Genomic DNA, 21,231 nt, shown 5'->3' with positions numbered 1-21,231 from the left:
ATATTTCCTGGTTCTTTTTGATTCAGTTCTGTCTAAAAATACATCCATTGGCAAATAATGTGCCTGCTTCTGTCTGCTTAAGTAAGATCATAAAAATGCTAAAATTATACATTTCCAATATTTTAGTTCTGTGGAAACCTGTAGGGTCCTTACTAATCACCAATACCACTTTGTTTATCATTATTGCAATGACATGTAAATCTATTGAAAACACAGCAGGAAAATAAGGATTCTACAGGATACCATCAGCAGAAGAAAGAGCATGATATGTTGTGTTCACAATTATGCTTCAGAATGGAATAGTCAGACATTAAAGGCAACGGCACAGGAAGACCTTACTTCAAGCCACAGATCCTATCCTTAATATTTTCCAGACATGTTACAGTATAGAAAGATTTCATTAAAACAATCAGAAGGATTTAATCTACAAGGTAGTTTTAATATGAAGCAACAAAGATCTTGCATTAGATCTTACAGTCAAAGTGCTACTATTCTTGGTGATAAAGAAAAGGAAATAAGGTGAATGAATGCAAAAGACCAGTGAGCAGCTGTGATTGTTGCTTATGGCTTTTCACACTGTGGGTTGTTAAATTGTTGTATACATTTCTGCAGATAGTTGTGGATGGTCTAAGTTTGCAAATGTTTAGGAAAGAGTCAGAGGAGTAAAAGACCACCACGTGCTATTAATCACAAAATTATTGCGTTTAATTCAGGAGGTCCCAGAATCACAAGTGATGGGTGACTGGGAGAGTGTATCAGAGAGGTGTCATTGTGTGTTCCCTTTGTTTTTATTGAGAACAGAGCAGAATAACATAGCATAGCATAGCATTTGGAAGAGACATACAATGATTATCTAGTCCAACTGGCTGAACACTTCAGAGCTGAAGTCTTATCTGTTAATTTGCCAGTGACTCCACTGGAGATAGGCTACAGGCCTAGATGAACCCCGATCTGGCCCTCTGTGGTCATCCTCATGATTTTATGTTCTTTGCATTATGATGAGTTGAATCTAGGACACAAAAAGCAGGGAATGGTCGGGATTTATGTCATTTGCCATTAGATGCCTACTTTGTACAATGCAAACATCTAAACAGGAGACAGGTTTCTAGACCGCCTTTATAATCAGTGTAGAGAAGTAAACAACCAAGTGAAGCTTACCTTAGAATGTTCTCATAAGGACCTTTATTGTGTCAGGTTCAGTGATTCATTTCTAAACAGATTTTTACATTGTATACATAGAAATCTGGACAGATCAATTCTACTTATGTAACTCAGTGAACATTAATCTAGTAGTATTAGTACAGAGGTAGTACTCTCACTTCTTTGTAGAATTTGGGAAGTAACAAGATACATATTAAAAACAAAAAGAAAATATCTTCAAGATTTATGATTTTTCATGATACCATTTTAGAGAACATTTCTGTTGGAAGTATTTCTAAAACCACTATAGGATAGAGTGGGGATCAGCTATAATCAGTCTCAGGTGAAAAGGTCTGTGCCAGTGCAGGATGGATATGTATATACAGTAAAACCCTGCTGAATTCATTTCTTGTCAGATACCTTGAATTATTTATTGTTGAAAGCTTATGGATACATAGTATTGACATTACTATATAAATACATAAAAACAAATTCCTGTGACTGTGCTGCATTAATCAAACATTACAGTTTTGCCATAATTCTATAATTGTGAAGATTTTATTTGTGGTATAGCACAGAAAATTATTGGTTTTCTAAGGAATGTGAGCAAAAAATAAATAAGAATAGTCTCACACTGCAAATTGCTAATATTAAATATTAAATACACAATTTGACAAACAACTTAATACCGGATCTTCAGAATCTAATTTTGTTTGTTATCAAAATGAGTTAATGCAAATATATTCTACAAATCAGTAAGGCTGAAACTGGACTCATTCACAAGAAAAGGATCTGTGTTGAGTTGTTGATTTTACAGGTTTTGTTGCACTGTGAAATCTGTGTTCACTACAGAGTCAGTTGCTTTTAAGAATGCAAGTTTAGTCTCTATACTGTGGTCATTCCATTGACACTTCGATATTATACCAGAAATCAAACAATGGGGTAGTACTGGCCAATCAGCAGGGCAGTACCGCCCTAACCAAAATGACAGCTTGCTAATCCATCCACATCCATCTTAACACTTGGAAGTGTTTGAATTATTGAATATAGCTATGACAATTTAAAGTTTGGGGAATAATTGCTTGTTTGTTTGGGAGTGTTGTGTTTTGTTGTTGTTTGTAAACAAACAAACAAACAAAAGCTAATGGAATTGCTTGAATATTTAACAATGTTGTTTAAGTCTCATCAAAAGAAGATTATTGCTGTCATTGAAGCTACAGAAATCCTTCTCTTGTAACACATTAATGTGATTTGTCCAGACTTGCCAGAGTATGCGTGTTATATTGGAAAACTCCTGAAAGCCTGAACATTTCATTTATAAGCTTTGTTCAATGAAGTTATTATGTGTATACTTACATTCTTTTTTTCAGCTAAGTAGTTCAGCTTTTAAATATTTTGATTATTTTGCACCCACAACTTGATCAATGTCCTTCTGAGTTGGTGAACATTCTATGAGAGCTGAATGTGTTTCTTCCTGCAACTAAACATTGTTTTCTAAGATTTGCTTTTGCAACAAGATTCAGACAAAAGGTGTTATCTCTATCTTGGAGTGAAGAAAGACAAGACTGGAATATTCCATTGTACTGAAGATAGTAACAGATATCACAAAGACTGCAGTTTAAACCACTGCAGCTTGCTGTTTGTTTGTCCTTTTTTTAAACTTTAAGAACTGGTCTCTGATATACTGCCTGGATTTTGAGAGTTTTGTAGAAATTTGGAGAGGACAAATAAGTGTTTGGCATATTGAGACTTATCGTTACATCATTCCTCCCTAAGTCATTTCTAGATTGATGATGCCTAAAAAATCTGATGTGAAAATCCATTTTAAGCATTCCTTACTGTTTCAATGAAAAAGTGCTTCCAAATGTTTACTTTGAGAATATTCCCCTATTTTTGCTTATTTAAAGTCCTCTTGTCTTACCTCCATGCTGTAATAAAAAAATAGCAGAGATTGACATTATCTGTTCCAGCATTCAGAACACATGCTTCACTTAGGCCTTCCTAAATATTTGTATCTCTAAGTTGTATTCCCTCAATTTTGCCAGTTATTTTACTGGAATTTAGTCAAATAATCCTAAAAAATTCTTTGCTAACCTTCCTTAAATGTTATAATACTTCTTACAATTAAAAAAAAAAATAGTATTAATGCTTAAAAAATGTGCAAATATGTGTAAAAAGTTAAATACTTGCTTAGCCCAGCCTTCATTTCTAAATATTGGATGAACTGGCATTGTTGTTGTTGTAAGAGCTGAAGAGGTGCAATGACATCTTGTATCAACACCCACCTAATGTGTCACATCCTCCTTTCTCAACTGGAACATTCATCATTCCTCAACAATGCAACTTCCGTATGACTCTTACTTAAAATAATAGCATATCCCAGAGGGAGAAGCCATTTAAATGGCAATGAGCTAAAAGAGGTCTACCAGGACCCTGGATTTAGCATGTATAACTGGCTGTAAATTAACATTTCATATCACACAGAGAGACTGCAAATCTTCACTACAGTAAAGTTGTCATCAAAGTGTGGTTCTTATCGGACTGATGGAGTAATGTTACAGCTATGTCTATCGACCTTTCACTGTTAGTGGCCACTGCAACAAATGGTTTGTCAAAGTAGTTGATCTTCAAAGCCTGTCTGTAGTCCCATTACCTTAGGCTCACACATATACTTACAGTTTAGTCTAAAAGCACTTGTAGTCAGTCCACAAATTTTAAATCAGGCCCCTTATAGGAATGATGTTGAGAAAGTTACAACATCTCATACAGCGTATGTTTTGACGAAGGCTATCTACACCAAACACACCATTCACATGGGTAGCTTATTCCCACCTCAGGGCAAAACTAGTTCTGACACATTTGTGATGTGTGGATGTGACATGAATGCAAACACAAATACGTTATGCAAACGCTAAAAGGTCATGCTCTATAAATGCCAGGATAGGCTGTGCAGTATTTTCAAGACAGCAACTGAACACAGATACGTACCTCATAGCATAGTAAGAGATGTATATTTGGTTTCCAGGATCAGTGGTTCTGGCGAGTCAGAAACAACAGGGTGATGGATGGATACCCCATGCAGATTACCTACTTCTGGAGGGGTCTGCCTTCCAGCATTGATGCAGTTTATGAAAACAGTGACGGGAATTTTGTCTTCTTTAAAGGTAAGGAAAGTAAGATTTTGTGTAATGCTTTCAGCTGTGATGTTTTCTTGGAACATACCATGCTTATTTTTACTAATAATTTGTAAATTACATTGCAAATTGTTAGCTAAATGAAGAGTAAATGACTTATGTTTTCTCATTTTGGCACCTAGTTTTGATTTATTATTGCATTTCAGAGTAACAGATTATATATTCTTACATATTCAGTAAAAATTCGGAAGCATGAATAAGAGGCTTAACAATGCCAATATCTACTATTAAATCCTTTTTGAAAAATGTCTATTGAGAGTCAAGAATGAACACAGTTCCATATATTTTTTGTGTTTCTCTTTGTTGTTCTTCCTTTTTACAAATGAAATTTGTGTGTATCCAAATGGCATCTGCTCTACTTATATCTCACCATGCTGCAATGTATTTATTTCATCTGAGAACTGTGATGTTAGGGGTTTCAGGTGTGAAAAATAAAAATATTTTTCATAGATGCATATTTAGATTTTTTAAAGAAGGATAAACTCCAGGAAATAGGTTGTATGGATTGGTTGCTGCTAATCAAATTTTTCAAGAGTTTAACTCCAGGCATCAGCCATTCAAAATTAAAGTTCTTGAACATGCATCTGGTTTAGATTTAATGAGAAAATTATCCTATATGTTAAATAAATACCCATTTGGCAACAAAAGAGTGAAAACCATGTAAAGTATGATAATCATTTGGGAGAAAAAAGGAGAATCTGAATAGGTACTTGAAAAATTATTGAGCTATTTAGTATTGTGATTCACTTGTTCACAACTTGTTTAAGTTGTTATATGAAAAATAGGTTCATTTTTACAAGTGGCATCACGAACAGGGAGATAGAAATAATATTTCATTCCCTGTGCAAATATTTTCATCTTGGGAATGCTAAATGAAAAATGTTTAATAATGTGCAGAAACACTGCATAACAGTACAATGAATATGAAGCTTATCTTTTACTAATAAGGAAATTTTATTTTTGTTATTAAATGTAAGGAAAATTACATTCCATATAGTACATTTTTATTTACATGAGTTCAATACAGCATATGCTTTTATTTCTATTGACGTAAAATAAACTTCAGGTCATAAAGTTGATAAGATCGGGAATCATGATCAAGGTGCCTCTGAATCTCCATCCATCTGCTTGATTTTTGGGTCCATGGGACATGAGAGGATACAAAGATTACTCTGTAGATATTCCATTGCTTGTCACTGCTACCTAGAGCAAAGGAACCACTCTGTGCATTCCAGACCTGATAATGCTGGAATCCATTACCTGAGCTTCAGACTGAAATGATCAAACTTAGTCTTACACCTACTTTCTTTTCCTTCCCAGTAGACCTCAAAACGCACAATAATTATTTAACTCTTCACTTGATGCTGACTGACTCTTTTTAGGTATTAGAGGAATGAGTTGATTCAGTAGTCTGTAGGTAACAGATAACAAAAAATAAAGAGAGGAGAAGAACTTTTTTATTTTCTACCCGAGTAATTAGAGAATCAAGATTAATTAAAGCAAGAGAAGCATCAGGTTTGTGCTCTTAGAAGTCAGAATATTGTGTAGCTTTCCTTTCTCATCATCCCCAGCTTATGCCCTCTGATTTCAGATGGGCTAGTTTTGTGCCTTCTAGCTGATATCATATGATACGTGGATTTTCTGTTGCAGGTATTTTTCCATGTCCTTCCTTTTCAAAGTTCCTTTCTTATTTTTCCAGTGACATTTCTACTGTCCCTTTGCCTTGTGTGATATTTTTGAATCTTTGCTTCTTCACCAAACTTCCTCTTCATGATTTCCAGTATCTTCCTGATCGTGTTTGTTTACCAGCATAATACATGTTTTTCCACTGCCACAGAATCAATGCATTCAGCTAAGTCTTTTGTATGTGTGTTCCTGAATATTCCTGTTAACCAAGGATCTCAGCTGTCTTGTGGAACATGATTGCAGAAGTCTACATAAACTGTAGGTAACAATCATCTTCTCATTCCTTCCATTCCCTCACAAAATTTCTTCCTAGGAAAAGAGTATAAGTATTCCTTCCAAGGTGAAGAAATAGACCAGTTGATTGTTGCTGAAATGATGAGCAAAAAGAACATGTTATCCAGGTAGTGTGCTTTACCAATCTAAAACTGGTTAAACCAAGTAAGTCCTAGAAGGATCTTTAAATCTGAAGTCTGGCATACAAATGTGTTCACAAAGCACATATCTAAGCCAACATTTATGTCTGTGATTCAGAGGAAAGATAAAAAAGATAGAATGAGTGCCATCACAGAGCTGGGACTGGGATCTCCTTTCAGAAAACATTTTCCAGATCACTTCATTTTAAGGATTGTCAGTTCTTCACAGCAGAAAAGTATATTGAGTGGAAGACAGCATTTACCTGCAGATTTTTAAATAAAGTCATCAGTAACATCCAATGTCCTGTAAGGTATACAGTCTTGAGTCTCTGGTGTGTGCTGGAGAAACAGATCAGTGTGTAAATATCCTCCCTTCAGAACAGCCACTGCTTCTGCAGGTGCTCAAAGGAAAGTTCCAGACGCACCATCCATCTCCACTGATCTCTTTCACACACTTTTGAGGCTTTTTAACTAATGTGAAACAGGACCTTCTGTGACTGACTGTTTTTTCACTCCTGTTTTCGTATTTGTGGAGCAATATCTCTACTCTCTGAGGAAGACGAAGAAAGGAGTAAGCCAATTTACTCATCTGTGATTGCTAGTAATTGCCACCTTGCTTCTCCTTACATGCCTACACTGTCATAAGTTCAGGATAAACAGTATTCTGTTAGGCCAGTGACATTTTTGAGATGCACTCAGGATAGACCCTGTAAACCATCCTGGATTGAGACATTCTGTTTATCTCTTTAGAAATCCACAAATCTCATTTATTTTCAATAATCTATAATCTATGTGATTTGTCTCAGTCTTTGTCTTTTACAATGTCAAACATCAAATTTGAAACAATTTATTTAAATTATAAAACAAGTGTAGATCTACATTACTTTTCTTCATTATCATTATCATTAGATTTTGCCTTTATGTATACAGTTGGATTCATGATATTAGTGGACTTCTCTTTACAGTAGTAGAAATATAGATTAGTAAAGGTCTAAAAGTATTTAAAAACTAAGATTTTTTTTTTTAATGGAAGCTGTGTTGGAAAATATGAGCCATACGCAAATGATATTAGATGGCAGATCAGGATGGAACATCCATTTGTGAACCTTTGAAATGTCTCTAGCTTGTGTTTTTGCTGTCTTAACTTGTGGTAATAAAAATCTATGAGTATATTTATACCTATTTGACATTACTCTTCTGAGAATGTATGAGGAGCCTGTGAGATCATTCATACTGTGTTAGTTGTCCATGGAAAATCAAGTTGAATCAAGTTCAAGACTATTGGATCAAATGTCTTCTTTGGTTTTGAAATTTCTTCTTTTTTTTTTTTTTTTTTTTTTTAATATTACCATTTTAACTTGTGTTTCATTTTTTTCAGTATTATTTATTTACTTGCACAAGGAAAATCAATTGTAAAAATTCAGTAGCATGCTGATAGCATAAAGTGATGCTTGGTCATATCTGTGGCTTAAGATACTTAGCCTGCCTCCTTGTGCCTCATAATGCTTATAAAGTACATTACAATCTGGTGCATGGCTACTTATAAAAATATGTGTGCATTCTTGTTATTATTCACTACTGGTGTCCATGCTGAATGATAATAAGAAGATGACACCAGAATGAGACTTTTTTTTTCTTAAATGAGAAAATGTGAATAGTAAAATTTATTCTGTCTACCTGTGGGAATTTATACGGTGCTAAAAATGAAATTGTCAAGCCATCTGCACTGTTGAATGTTATGGTAAACCAAATGTAGCAACAGAAAGGCCCTTGTAAAACTCATACGACCGGTGCCACCATCATAACTTTCAACTACACTTATCCCAGGGCTTGACAGTTTTATTTTGAAAAATAGATGTACTATAGTGTCAGATCATGGAGCAGAGAAATGACAAAAACTTGATGTGGGAAAAGAGAATGAGAAAAAAGGAAGCATGAATAATAATTTGGGGATTCTACTAAGAAGACAGTTGATCCTGGCTTGCAAGACCAGAATTAAGAGCAAGGATGACTGGAGGAAAAAAACAACTTCAAAATTATATATTAAAATTTTAACTGGTTTCAATTGAATATAATTCCTAAGAGTTTTGAGAATTTGTCTCCACACAGGTCTCACAGTGCACACATATCATAATTATATATAACATGAACAAAAAACTTGGTCATTAACAACACAGGAGCTTAACTGTTCAACATTCTGATTCTACAAAGTAAGAACTACAGTTCCTGAAAACTGCATAATTGATTGCAGTAGTCAGTAGGTATTTAAATAGTCTGAAGACTATCTGGAGTTAAATAATCAATATTTCAAGTGAAGCACAGCAATACAGATACTCTTCCTTTCCAGTAAGATTTTTAGAATGTCAAAGATAGATGTTGAGAGCCTTCAAATAATTGCAGTCACAGTTCATCCTTCTCAATTGTTTCCCCACAGTGATGATATTTAACAAAGCATTATTGCAAAAAGTAAGACATTTTGACTTTTTTATCACTTGCTTCATTCTCAGCTTGTGACCTTACCATTCTGCTGGTTATTATATTAGATCTAACATTAGGGAATAAAAGCAGAGAGATGAAACATTCTAAAAGTTGGCCAGACTTCATGAAACATGTGGTGCTTTTTTCTCTGTAAGAATAACAAACCCACCAACCAGACCTTAAAAAACCCCTTTGTAAAATAAATACAGTGGTGATTTCTGCCAAGGGTATAGGTTAGGACTCTGAACAAGCATTAGTTATCTATGAGAAGGATCAAACAATAACTATTATGTTTTTTTTCATGTACTCTCTATTATAATCACAATTAATGGAGTTTATTGACTATTTACTCGTGGAAGTGGAATATGAGCTAAATGAAAGCATACTGACTTAACTATTCACTTTTAATACATTTTAAGGTGCATAAATATAAGTTATAAATAGAAGGAGCTACTTCTCATCCCTGACAGGCATCTTTTGCACTGATTTTCAGCTGTTATTCCTCCTAATACTTGGTTCTGAATCTGAAAGTTGCTCATTTCTTTCTGACTTTTTGGAAATTCTCTGATCAACAGCCACCCACTTTCCTCCAGCTGAGGAATAGAAGCTAAACAGAAAAAACAAACAAACAAACAAAAAAACCCAAACAAACAAAACAAATAACAGAGCACCTAAAAACTCATGAAACAAACAAAAGAGCAAGGTGAAAACAGCCAGATGGAACATTCTGATTTCTTATATATAGTCCTTCTCATTGACAGTCAACACAGTTGTAGCAGACTAAACATATCTTCCAAAGCCAGTGTTAGATACTATTCGCTTTAGTTAGAATCAATAGAAGTCTTGCCGACATGTTAGAGCTCTCAATGCCTTACTGTCTCCATAAAATACAGTTTAATTTACCTTTTCTATATTTACCCAGGAAGAATTTGCTTCTTAGTAAGAAATTATGTGAAGAAGAATTTAGTTTCTTACTTGAGTCTTGTGTTCCCACATCTACACTTCTCTTCTAGTTCAGTATATCTGAATATGCAATGAATACCTGACTCAGTGGTGCTGTCACTTATAATGGTGCGTGTTCAAACCCTGTTTATTTTGATATGACCTGATATTGTTAATAGCCAAATTTGACTCTTGGGTATGGCTGATAATGGCCTATCCCTAACAATTGCTGTTACTTTTATTCCTTGTGAGGCACAGAGAAAGGTAACGGCATTACCTACATCACAGCATATGCCTCTCAGTGCTGTGCAACAGCTGTCATTTGGAATGATCTTCTGAAAAAGAGCTGGCTCAGTATCATTCGCTGGATGCCATCTGTTGTTCACGCCATAAGTATCAAATAGTAAGGCCCAAAATGCATTACTTCTTTTATCGTTGCATTTGAAACTGCTATTACCATCTGAAGCCTTCTGTGTCCAGTCATCTGAACTGGCAAAAGAATAAACCGTGGGAGGAGAGTCAGTGAATGACTGAAGATGCTCATCTGTGTCATGATCAAACCCTATAAGTGAATTTTGTAAGAAATCTCTGTAAAGGTAAATGTCAGGTTAGCACAGACCTTGATCCCAGGTCAACAGAGACCTCAGATTTCCATTACTGTTCTTCATAGATCTCTGTGTCTCTTTTATTGTCAGTACTTCAAATGGCTCTGTACATACTCATTCTTTGAGTCCTTTCTTCCTTCAGCTGGCAGGGGGGAGAAGATGGATCAGTCTGTGGTTGGAAGTGGGTGACAAGCAGCCGGAAAGAAGCTGGAAACCCAGCATGGGAGGGACTGAAACTATATCCCCTCTCCTACTTAAAACCATGATAAAATGAAAGCATGCTTTAAATCACTACAGTACAAACAGGGAGATTAAAACAAAACAAAACAAAACAAACAAACAAAACCCAAACAAACAAAACAAAACACACAAAAAACACATAAAAACCCCTCCCTTTAAACAAATATTTAATACCACTGAGGTATAGATGAAGTATAAAACCAATTGCAAAACAGCTCTCTAGATTTTCCATCTCGGTGACTCTGGCATCCTAGATTTTTGGGTAAGATTACATTTCCTTATAAAATATTTATACAGCACAATGTAACTCCCTAAGTCTGTGCAACAGCCTGCCTAGCCTTACAGGTAAGTGCAATGGCCAATATGAACAGCCATGATTTTATATCTTAAGGTATCTTTCCAAATGTTTTTGAGGAAAATATATTTTCAGACTTTTCCCCTTAAATTTTAAATATCATTGTCATGAATAACAATGGAGAGACAAAAGTGAAGTATCCAACAGGCCAATCCAATATATTCATTCATGGATCTTCTCTGGACCTTTCTGTGATGTAACTCAGAAGGGTCTGCGTGATGTGAAAGAGTATCTTCTCCTTCAGTGTTATTATTACTAAAATAGTATTTCTTTTTTGGAAACACAGATGAAGGTAGTGTTTTGAAGATGGTTCCTAAGCAATGGAGCCTGCAGTCTAGATTAGAAAAAGTGTCCCTGTGGCCTAGATGACGTAATGCAAAGAGAACTCAGGCCTCAAAGCAGGCTCTTCAGAAAAGTGCTAAAATGCAAATTATGCTCCATTTTCCCTGTTTTGAGGGGACATATGAGAATATTTATTCCCATTTTTTCAGCCAAAGCTGCTTGTGTTTGAAAGAGAAGTCTCTGCTGAAAAGACAAAAGTATGTTTTGAAGAAGAATTAGAAGAAAGCAAAAATGTAAAAACGAGAAGATAGTTTTAAGAATAGGACAGGAGGCACAGTATGTTGAGAAGGCCCTAGTAAAGACTGGAGGACAACACAATTATTGGGGAAAGTGTTAGACCAAAGGTTTAATATGAGAAGACTAACCTGGTGAGATAATTGTGGAAGTGTTCACTGAGGAAGACAAGCTTGGTTGGAAAGCTGGAACAAACTGAAGGTGGGAATCTGGAGCTGTGGGCTGGTGACACAAGCTCTCCAGTTATAAGAGAGAGCACAGGAAGCATCCTCTCTGAAAACAGATACAGGGGGCCTATACTACAAATCACTGGTGCAACTGCTGCTTCTGTAGAAATGCATACCCCTGTAGAGACAACATATTTAGCTAGGAACTGCAACAGTAGCGGTTCAACCACTGAGCACTACTGTCGAGGAGGCACTAGCCTATTATTTATATTAAGACAGTTTAGGTCACCTGAGGCCTGTGTGGAAACTATGCTAACACCAGCTGGAGTTGCACAACTACCTCATATTAGCAGCATGTAATAAGTCCATTGGCTGGTTTTGAATGATTTGTCACCCACAAACATAAGTCCAGTCCTACTGCCACTGGTACTAAAAGCAACCCCCCATTAATTTCAGAAACACAAGGACTTCCTCTGTGGGACTTCAGAACCTCAGTTTACAGTCTTTAGACCACACTAAAAAAAATGATAAAAAATTATTTAAAATGCTATGGTCCTTTCAGAAATAATCTGTCCATCCTTCATAAGTAGTTTAACTTCTTGAAAAAGACTACAGAGACTACAGAGACTGCACTAAAAGTATATTGGGATAGGCATTTCTCTTTCTTATTTATTTATATGTTTTCTTACCTAATTTTATCTTAAAATTTACCTTTTCTCATGAAATGTAAATCTGTTGTGTAGTAAATCTGTTGTGTAGAATTGCTGTAAATTTACTACATTATCAACGACAGAGCCGCTTGAGATTATTTAATTTTCTTTCTGGGTTTGATCCCTATATAGTTGGTATCAAACTATTCTGTGGGCTTATTGAATGAAAGATGCCTTATAAATTCAAGATATCTGTAAGGCATATTTAATTTTACATTATCTGCAGTGACAGAACTTTCATTTCATTTTGTTTGGCAGAATCACTGTAGCCCTTTGGGAGTCTTTCTTGCTTCTTAGAAGTGTATTAACACTGAGAGTATTAAAAACTAACACATATGTATGTATGTGTATATATGTGCTTTTGTACAGGTAACAAGTTCTGGGTGTTCAAGGACACTACTCTCCAGCCAGGTTATCCTCATGATTTGATAACACTTGGAAGCGGAATTCCTTCTCACGGCATTGATTCAGCAATTTGGTGGGAAGACGTTGGGAAAACCTACTTCTTCAAAGGAGATAGGTTGGTATAGGAATTCTGTAAGGAAGCTATTTGGTGGTTATCAGCTAAGCCTGTAACTATTTTCCTCTATTTCTCAAAAGAAGAAGTAAGTCAAGCCACTTAAACAGTTAATTTCTGTGGATGAAATTAGCTTCTCCTGCATAGAGGGGCATACTGTTTTCTTATTTTTTTATAAGCCAAATTATATTTCTGTGAATATACTGAAATGAGTATATGTATACCCAGTGGAAAAGTTGTGTTTTAAATGTCAACAGGCAAGTCACAGTTGTGGCAAATTTAACTTAAATATTTAAAGTAATGTAGTTATGCCCACTCTTACCTGCTCCTTTTTATCTAAATTTCTAAACTCTAGCACATAAACAGGCAAGGCGTGATCCAAAGGTTTTTAAGGTCAGTGAAAATGGGTTCTATGCTACTATTTGAAAATGAAGTAAGAAATGGAAATGACAACTAAACCAGGAAGACAGAGAACAATTTCAGCAGTTCCCTAGGAATTATTTTAAAATAAATCTTACACTTCCTTTCAGAAAGGACACTTATTTTTATGACTATTACAGAACAGAAAAAAAAAGTAAAATCAGAGTTATTTTCCAGTCCTGAAAGGGACTTGCACTAGTCACTTAGTGTCTCTGTGTTTTCATTTCCTTGTCTGTAAAAATAAGGGACAGAATATTTCTCTGCTTAATAGAGATGTCAAGAGAACTCATTAATTTTTGAAACCCTTCAGGATATCTGCATGATGGATTTTACAGGTTTTCAGGATTTTACCATGTTTGATTGGTGTATCACTGTGCAATTTCTGAGTGTTCAGAGATAAGTTATTCTTTATTAATAATTCTAATGTTTATATTAGTATTATTAAAAATATGATGACTGTTTTTGTTATTGTGTGGTACTTAGCATTCTGCGACAGTAATAGTGTTCATGAATCACTTAAGAAATTAATTTCATGCACACCATAGAATATGTTTAGCACACTACAGCTGATTTCTTTTAAATGTATGTTCATTTTCATGTAGTAATTTGCCATCTCCATGCTCCTGGGAAAGTACATACAGTAGGAATCTTATATGACCTATACTTCCTTTAGGCTTTATTCAGCAGTATGCTTTTATATTTCCATGTCCAGGCAGTTATTTAAAGGCAAGGCTTTCCTAAAACACTATTGATAATAACAGAAGGCAAAAATAACTATCAGAGAAAGCATCTGTTGATGGAGAAGTTGCTACTTAGACCTAACAAGCACAATGAAACTCAGCAGGTTATAAATGCAATGCAGTATATTAGAAGGAGATCGAAGTACATGAGCCTTTCAGAGATAATTGAGCTATTACAGGATATTGACCACCAGTGGGAATAAACCCATATACCACTAAGCTTCTCAGTGTTTACATCACAATTTTTTCTTAATGTAAAGTTAGAGTTGAATTCTCCTGCTGGTTTTAGTAATATGTATGTCTACTATAGTGGTCGATCTTTTCCTGAAGAAGTTATAACATAAATGTAGCTCTCAGTGGCAGGAGGTAGGAATGAAAGGGAACAAAAAAGTTATAGCAGCATCAAAATAACGAAGTTTGTTCCTCCTTATGTAACTTAAGGACATGTATACTTGCTTTGTTTTGACAGTAATCTGTAGTTAAGGAGCTCCAGGGCAGAACCTAGAGAGTTAAACTTCCCAGAACAGTGTTATACATAAAAAGTTAGAGCAATAAAATACAAGGCATCAAATGTTGGCTGTAAAATGAAAGGAAAAAAAAAACACAAAAAAACAACAAAAACCAAACAAACAAACAAAACAACAATGAGAAAACCCAAACAAAACCAGTAAGAAGTCCAAATAGTAAATGGTATTCTAATATCCATATGTCTAAAGCAGCTCATGTATGGATCATTATTATTACTATTTGAAATGATCCATTTAAACACTAAAGCTAGTTCTTCCAAATAATTGTATGAAAGCTAAAGAGGGCATAAAAGATGACTACAGAAAACATTTTGCCCTCTCTCATTCCTCTCCTACCAGAACTCAGTAGTAGTGCAGGACAAGATGAGAACAGGTTTGCTGCACTTCTTGACACATGGCCTTGTTTATGGCTCTGTCTGGTGTGACTGGCTTTTGTACTTTAGAGTTTAAATGAATATTTTTTTCTTCATAAAGCTTAGTCATCCAATAGTTCAGAGTAACATTAAATAAAAAGGATAAGATACAGGAAAGGACACTTTATTTTCCATCTGCTACTTTATGAGTCTTTGAGATACAGTAGCACAATTTATATAGTTTGTAAATCTCAAATCATCATTGGGCAGTCTGCTTGTGAATATTTGCCATGCCAAGAAGAATCAGGAGTACACTTTTCCTTACTCTGTAGTCATGCTCATTATTTCACCTAAGATTGCCAAGATAGTACCTTGATCACTCCTTCTCATAGGATTTCTCATCAATGCTGAAGAAACAACAGTTTTGGGACTTTTGAGTGTGCACTGGATGTGTCCTCAAAGACTCTTTTTCGATGACAAAGTATATTTTTGAAAGTCCTATAGGACTCTATTTCTATCATTCAGCCCAGCAGAAGATGCAGAGGTTAGTAAAAGAAGGAGCTCCAAAAGGTGAGAAGATTGGAAGAGAAAAATGGAAAATCAGTGGAAGTATGCAGGAAAGAAATGAGGTCCTGGGAAAGAGAGACAGAGGAAAAGGCAAGATAGTTGATGAAGAAGAAATGCAGATAAAAATAGAAATTAGAAAATAGAGTATTAAACTCAGCAAAGAGTGAGAGAACAAAGAAACAGAGAAAAAGAGAGAACAGGCAAATGTGAAAGAAAAAACTAAGGATGGAGAAACGCAGAGTGAACAGATGAGCAAGAACTGCTTGCCATAGTATTGGTATCAGAGTTTTGTTTACTACTTCTACACATTGGTTCTTTCTCCATGTAAACTCTGAAAGGTGTTACATTTCAAAATAAAGGTCATTGCTTTGTTGGCTGGTTGCTCATGCATATGTGACTAGATTAAGAAATCAGGCTAGAAAGAAAAAAAATAAATACAAATGTTTTTTAATGTAACTTGCCAACTCTTAACCTACTTGATATTTGCCACCTTTTAAATTAATTGAAAGACTAAAACTAGAGAAATGCCCCACAGGGAGAAATATAGAGGAGTTTAGGCCATTTTGTTTTTTAAAAAGATTAAGATGTGAATGGACTAGAATGTCTAAGTGCCTTTGCAGGGGCAAAATATCATCCACTTAAGGACTCTAATATATCAGGATGATCATAAGAAGGATTTCTAAAAGCTGAAGTCAAATTCAAATTAGAAAAAGGGTCAAGTTTTTAGCAGTGACCAGATTATCAGTGGCAGTGGTGTAGTCTCTGGCTCTTGATGACCTGAAATGGTAAGTGTTTGCAGTGTCATGTAATTTTTCACATGAATAAATCTGATTTTGTGACTATTGAGCCAGTTCCTCAGCCACTTAAGAGTCTATGCATCAAATCCATACCTCTCCAATTTAGAGAGAAGGATGTTGTGGGAGACCACGTCAAAGGCTTCACAGAAGTAAAGATAGACACCAACCATAGCCCTTCCTGTGTCCACTGAGGTAGTCACTCCATCATAGAAGGTCACTAGTTTGGTCAAGCAGGACTTGCCCTTGGTGAAGCCATGCTGGGTGTCCAGATCACCTCCCTATCCTCCATGTGACTTAGCATAACTTCTAAGAGGATCTGTACGATGATCTTCCCAGACACAGAAGTGAGGCTGACAGATAGGTAGCTCCCAGGGTCCTCCTTACTACCTTTTCTGAAAATGGGCATGATGTTTCCCATTTTCCAGTCACCAGGGACTTTACCAGACTGCCATGACTTTTCAATTATCATGGAAAGTGGCTTGGCAACTACATCAGCCAATTCTCTCAGGACTCTGGGATGCATCACATCAGGTCCCATAGAAATATGTATTTTCAGGTTCTTCAAAGTGGTCACAAACCTGATCCTCAAAGTAGGAGAGACTTTACTCCTCCAGTCCCCATCTTGTAGTTCATCCACTCAAGAAGTATGGGAAGAAAGCTTGCCAGTGAAGTCTGAGGCAAAAAAGTTGTTGAGTACCTCAGCCTTTTCCACATCCATTGTTACCAGTCTGCCAGTCTTGCTTATCAGAGGGGGTATACTTCCTTTGACCTTCCTTTTCTGGTTGACATACCTGTAGAGAAGCTAAATAGAAATAGAAATACTAGATAAATACTAGATAATAGTATTAATCAAAATAGAAATATTCTACTAACAGAAATACTAAGTAAGTCTTAGAACCAACTTATAATAAGATCTGCACAGCAGTTTAGCTAGCTGCAAAAGAACAAAGAAATTATCAACCTTATCTGTAAGTGTAAATAAAATCACAATTGTGTAAATAGATCCTACATATTCAGGTTGTGTAGAATTTCAGTGCTGAAACTTTTTAAATTGGTGAAGAGCTGGCTGGCAAAAAGGCACAAAACCAGGTTAAATTTTGTGTTACACTTTATCTCTTTAATGATAATGAAATGAAAAGTTACTGTAATGCATATATATAAGGAGTTAAGATTGCTGGAAGCATTTTAATATTAATCTACTGTTACTTTCATGATTAAAATGTAATCTAAAATATTCATGTATCTTTTTTTACATATGTTGCATCTCTGTGTTACTGTGCAGAAGTCCTAGGCATCAGAATTGCTGTGATTATTAGTGATATGCATTTTGATTTAGTTGTCAAAGCACAAAAATCTTTTATCTTCTTTCCATTGACATGAAATGGTTGTCCAGTCTGCAAATAGATTTCTTTGTAATCTGGTGGTATATTCAAAGAAGGAATGTAGTAAATATTATAATGAAAAAAAAAGTAGTTACTCGTCTGCTATCTTATAAATGTCTCTTTTTTTTTTTTCTTTTTTTTTTTTTTTTAATCAGATACTGGAGGTACAGTGAAGAAATGAGATCCATGGACCCTGGTTATCCCAAACCAATCACAATTTGGAAAGGTATCCCGGAATCTCCCCAGGGAGCCTTTGTCCACAAAGAAAATGGTATGCAAACAGATTCTTGTTTTAAAGATTTACTAATGCCTTTCAGGTAAGATAGAATAGTAGAGAGGTGATTCACTATTCAGGTGAAGTAACAAAAGAATTCTTGATTTATGAACAGGTTATCTCCTGTTATAATACTCGCTGTTGTGAAAATGGTGTTTTGTTTACATGTGCCATTTAACACAACAGAGAAAAATCTTTCAAATTTAATACCATAAAGCTTAATTTCCAATCTTTCTTTCTTTCTTTGTGTCTTAATTCATTTAATCATTGTTATTCTCTGCTGAATTACAATACCCTTTAAAACAAGGTTCCCAAACACAGTATGTCTCTATTTGAATTGTCAAAGTGTTGGCTGAATAAACAGCTTAGGAGGTATTACTTTCATGCTGAACAACTAGAAAAGGGAAGCAAAATCTTTATTTAAGCCAAAATATCCCCAGGAATCTATGTAAATCTGAGATGTCATAAGCCCATGATGCAAAAATGCAGATTACAGGGATGTTAGTACTAGATGCTATTACGTGCCTAGAATCTCAACTGGCCACACCTCCAAATTAAGGAGAGTAGCCAAAATCTCCTCCATTTTGTGAAAATTCAGTGCTACTCGGGGGGCTGCTGGCGTATTGCCAACAGAGCCCTCAGCTACACCAAGTTTAGATCCCTTTGATGGGAATAAAAATATGCATTTGTCATCACTTATCATTGTTAAAGACTTGTTGTATGGCATTTATGATTTATTTATTAGTAGGTTTGGAGTTTATTCTGTTTGCCTCACAGCACACATATATATTGCCATATTATTTTAATTTCCTTTCACTAAGCAGATAAAAAGATTTCTTTCCTTGTATAAACCATTTCAGTCTCCTATTGCAACCTCTAACTTAATTAAGTAATTTACCATGGAAATGTTTGGGTGTTTTTTTCAGAAATATGTTTAATTGCTTCCTTGCTTTGTCTCTTGTTTTTTCCAGAAGCAGAAACCCTTCTTGATTCTGGCCTTTTGTCTAGAATGATTTTTTTTAGTGTTGCTTTCATTTGTTTTGTTTTATTTTTAACTGGAAAGTAGGTCAGTCAAGATGATATTCTGCATACATCACAATAACTAGCTGTTTATAAATACACATATATGTGGAAATGTACACGAACGTTATGTACACACAGATAAACAGTGGAAATAACCTCTGCTTTCTTCCTTTTGTTAATTTTAATGTATGTATGTATGTATGTCTGTATTTGTTTGTTTTTTTTTCTTGCCTTGAGTGCATTCCCCATAATATTTTTCCAGTACTGAGCTCAGATATATGTGTTTCTCAATACAAATGAAAATTATCTTACTATAGCACTCAGACCAGTAGGTTCGAAGGTGCTGCCAAGGCAGAGCAGTCATTCCTAGGCCAGTAAAGACTCTTGGTTACATCAAAGACACTTCTTTTTTTTTTTTTCACTCTAGTGGCTTTGATAGTCTGTCTGACTCTCGAATGAGGAGTGTGGTAAAATATGACATGAGACCATGGAGGAGGGGAAGGGAAAGAGGACATGTTTGGGCTTCTCAGAAAGCCCAAAAGTGCCCCAGGGCAGAAAGGAGAACTGAAAATGACACCATAAAGTTATCGAGAAGACTACCAAGATGTTTTCCCTGAAATTAAGAAAATAGTTGTCTTAAGAAACAGTTCATAACAGAAACAAAAGCAGATACAAAAAAGAAGTAGCACAGCTTAGTTGGAAAGAAGTTGATTACTGTTTTCCTTTCTTTGAGCAGAAGCAAAGTTGGCAAGGAAGTTTTACTATGTAGCTTTCAGGGGAACATCTGAAAGTATGTCTTCCAGTTAATCAATTCATTTTAAAGAATACTTTTTCTTTCCCTTGTCTTTCTATTGTGTAAATCATGGAATTGAACAACTGCAATCAGTTTGACCATAAAGGAGTTTCCTTCACTGTCCACAAAAATCTGGGGTAATCTTGCAGTAAGAGGCTTGGGAAAGATAAGAAAAACCAATTTCCTACTCTAGTCAGCATCCTGACTCAGTGTTCTAGAGGCTTGGTAAGGTGCAGGTAACATCTCTGAAATTCTCCCTGCTACCTCCCATAATGTGATTTGGTTTCCAATGCTGTGATGGAAACTCTTAGGAGGATGTGAAGAAGAAATTTCCTTTCTGTTGCTCCATTAAATCTGAGATCACACAAACTTCTACAGATTGGAGAAATTTTTCTTTCTACCTTGAAAGCAGCACAAAAAATCTCACTTCCCAACTAGAAATTCTGCTGAAGTGGATAGTGGGGCAATTTTAGAGAGAAGAAAGAGAAAAGGTGGTCTGCTTTAATAGCCCATTGAGTTTTTTTTTTTTACCTTGTGCTTACTACCACTCCTGATTTGCTATTTGACACATTACTAACTACTAAACTCTTCATGTTGTTTGGGTTAAGCATTGTGCTCACTACTCTCAGCAACCAACACCTGGGAAATTGTAAGAAGCAGCTCTCAAAGCCAGCTCAACAAATCAAGCTGATTAGAGGAAATGACTTTCAGCAGTTGTTTGAAGTCACTTGCTCTGCCATGAGAAGCAGTAAAGCTACTCAGTCTCTTATAACTGCCCTTCTCTGCTGGTAACTTCTGTCCTTCAACTGTCACTGATTCTTGCCCTGGTTCCTGCCTCAGCAAAAGGACAGAAAAGTTTAAACTACCTTCAGGTTTTTCCAGTGGAAAATATGCTCTGGCTCAAGAATTTTTACTGCACCTATAGGAGCTGGTTATTCCTTTGCTGCTTTGATTTTTTAAAATTTTAATTTGATATTTCAATGTATAATAGTAACTAATACTAACTAATTTCAGTATTCTGACTCATGTGTGCCCCTGACGTATACATATATGTATTCTGTAGATATGCAAGAATATAGATTTAGAGGTGTCATATCTGTATATGGTCTCTATATATGTATTGGAATATTGATAGAGATATAACATATATACCCAAAATATTTATCCAGGGTCAGTATGTACAGTGCTTTCTTACATACATGTTATATGAAATGCATAGGTAGGGTAACCTATAGCTGAAAATACTGAAATTTTGCATTTGATAATATTTTTCATTTAAATTACAGATTGTTATAAGGGACTTTACGTATGGTAAACTTTAAAAACTTAATT

The 21,231-nt window shown here is 35.3% G+C and overlaps 1 protein-coding gene across 2 annotated transcripts in view; it reads left to right on the top strand.

The window, feature by feature from the left end:
* The window catches only part of MMP16 (matrix metallopeptidase 16), a 184,776-nt gene that overhangs the window by 151,032 nt on the left and 12,513 nt on the right, over positions 1-21,231 (top strand). For both annotated transcript variants that reach the window (XM_065053938.1, XM_005499462.4), the window contains 3 exons: positions 4,166-4,304; positions 12,876-13,026; positions 17,965-18,080. In XM_065053938.1, coding sequence (XP_064910010.1) covers positions 4,166-4,304; positions 12,876-13,026; positions 17,965-18,080 — 406 coding nt within the window. The remainder of the gene's footprint in view (positions 1-4,165; positions 4,305-12,875; positions 13,027-17,964; positions 18,081-21,231) is intronic.

Source organism: Columba livia, chromosome 2 (assembly GCF_036013475.1).
Source record: "Columba livia isolate bColLiv1 breed racing homer chromosome 2, bColLiv1.pat.W.v2, whole genome shotgun sequence".
Taxonomy (NCBI): Eukaryota; Metazoa; Chordata; class Aves; order Columbiformes; family Columbidae; genus Columba; species Columba livia.
The sequence above is the reverse complement of the archived record's forward strand: the minus strand, read 5'-3'. Positions and strand labels throughout refer to the sequence as shown.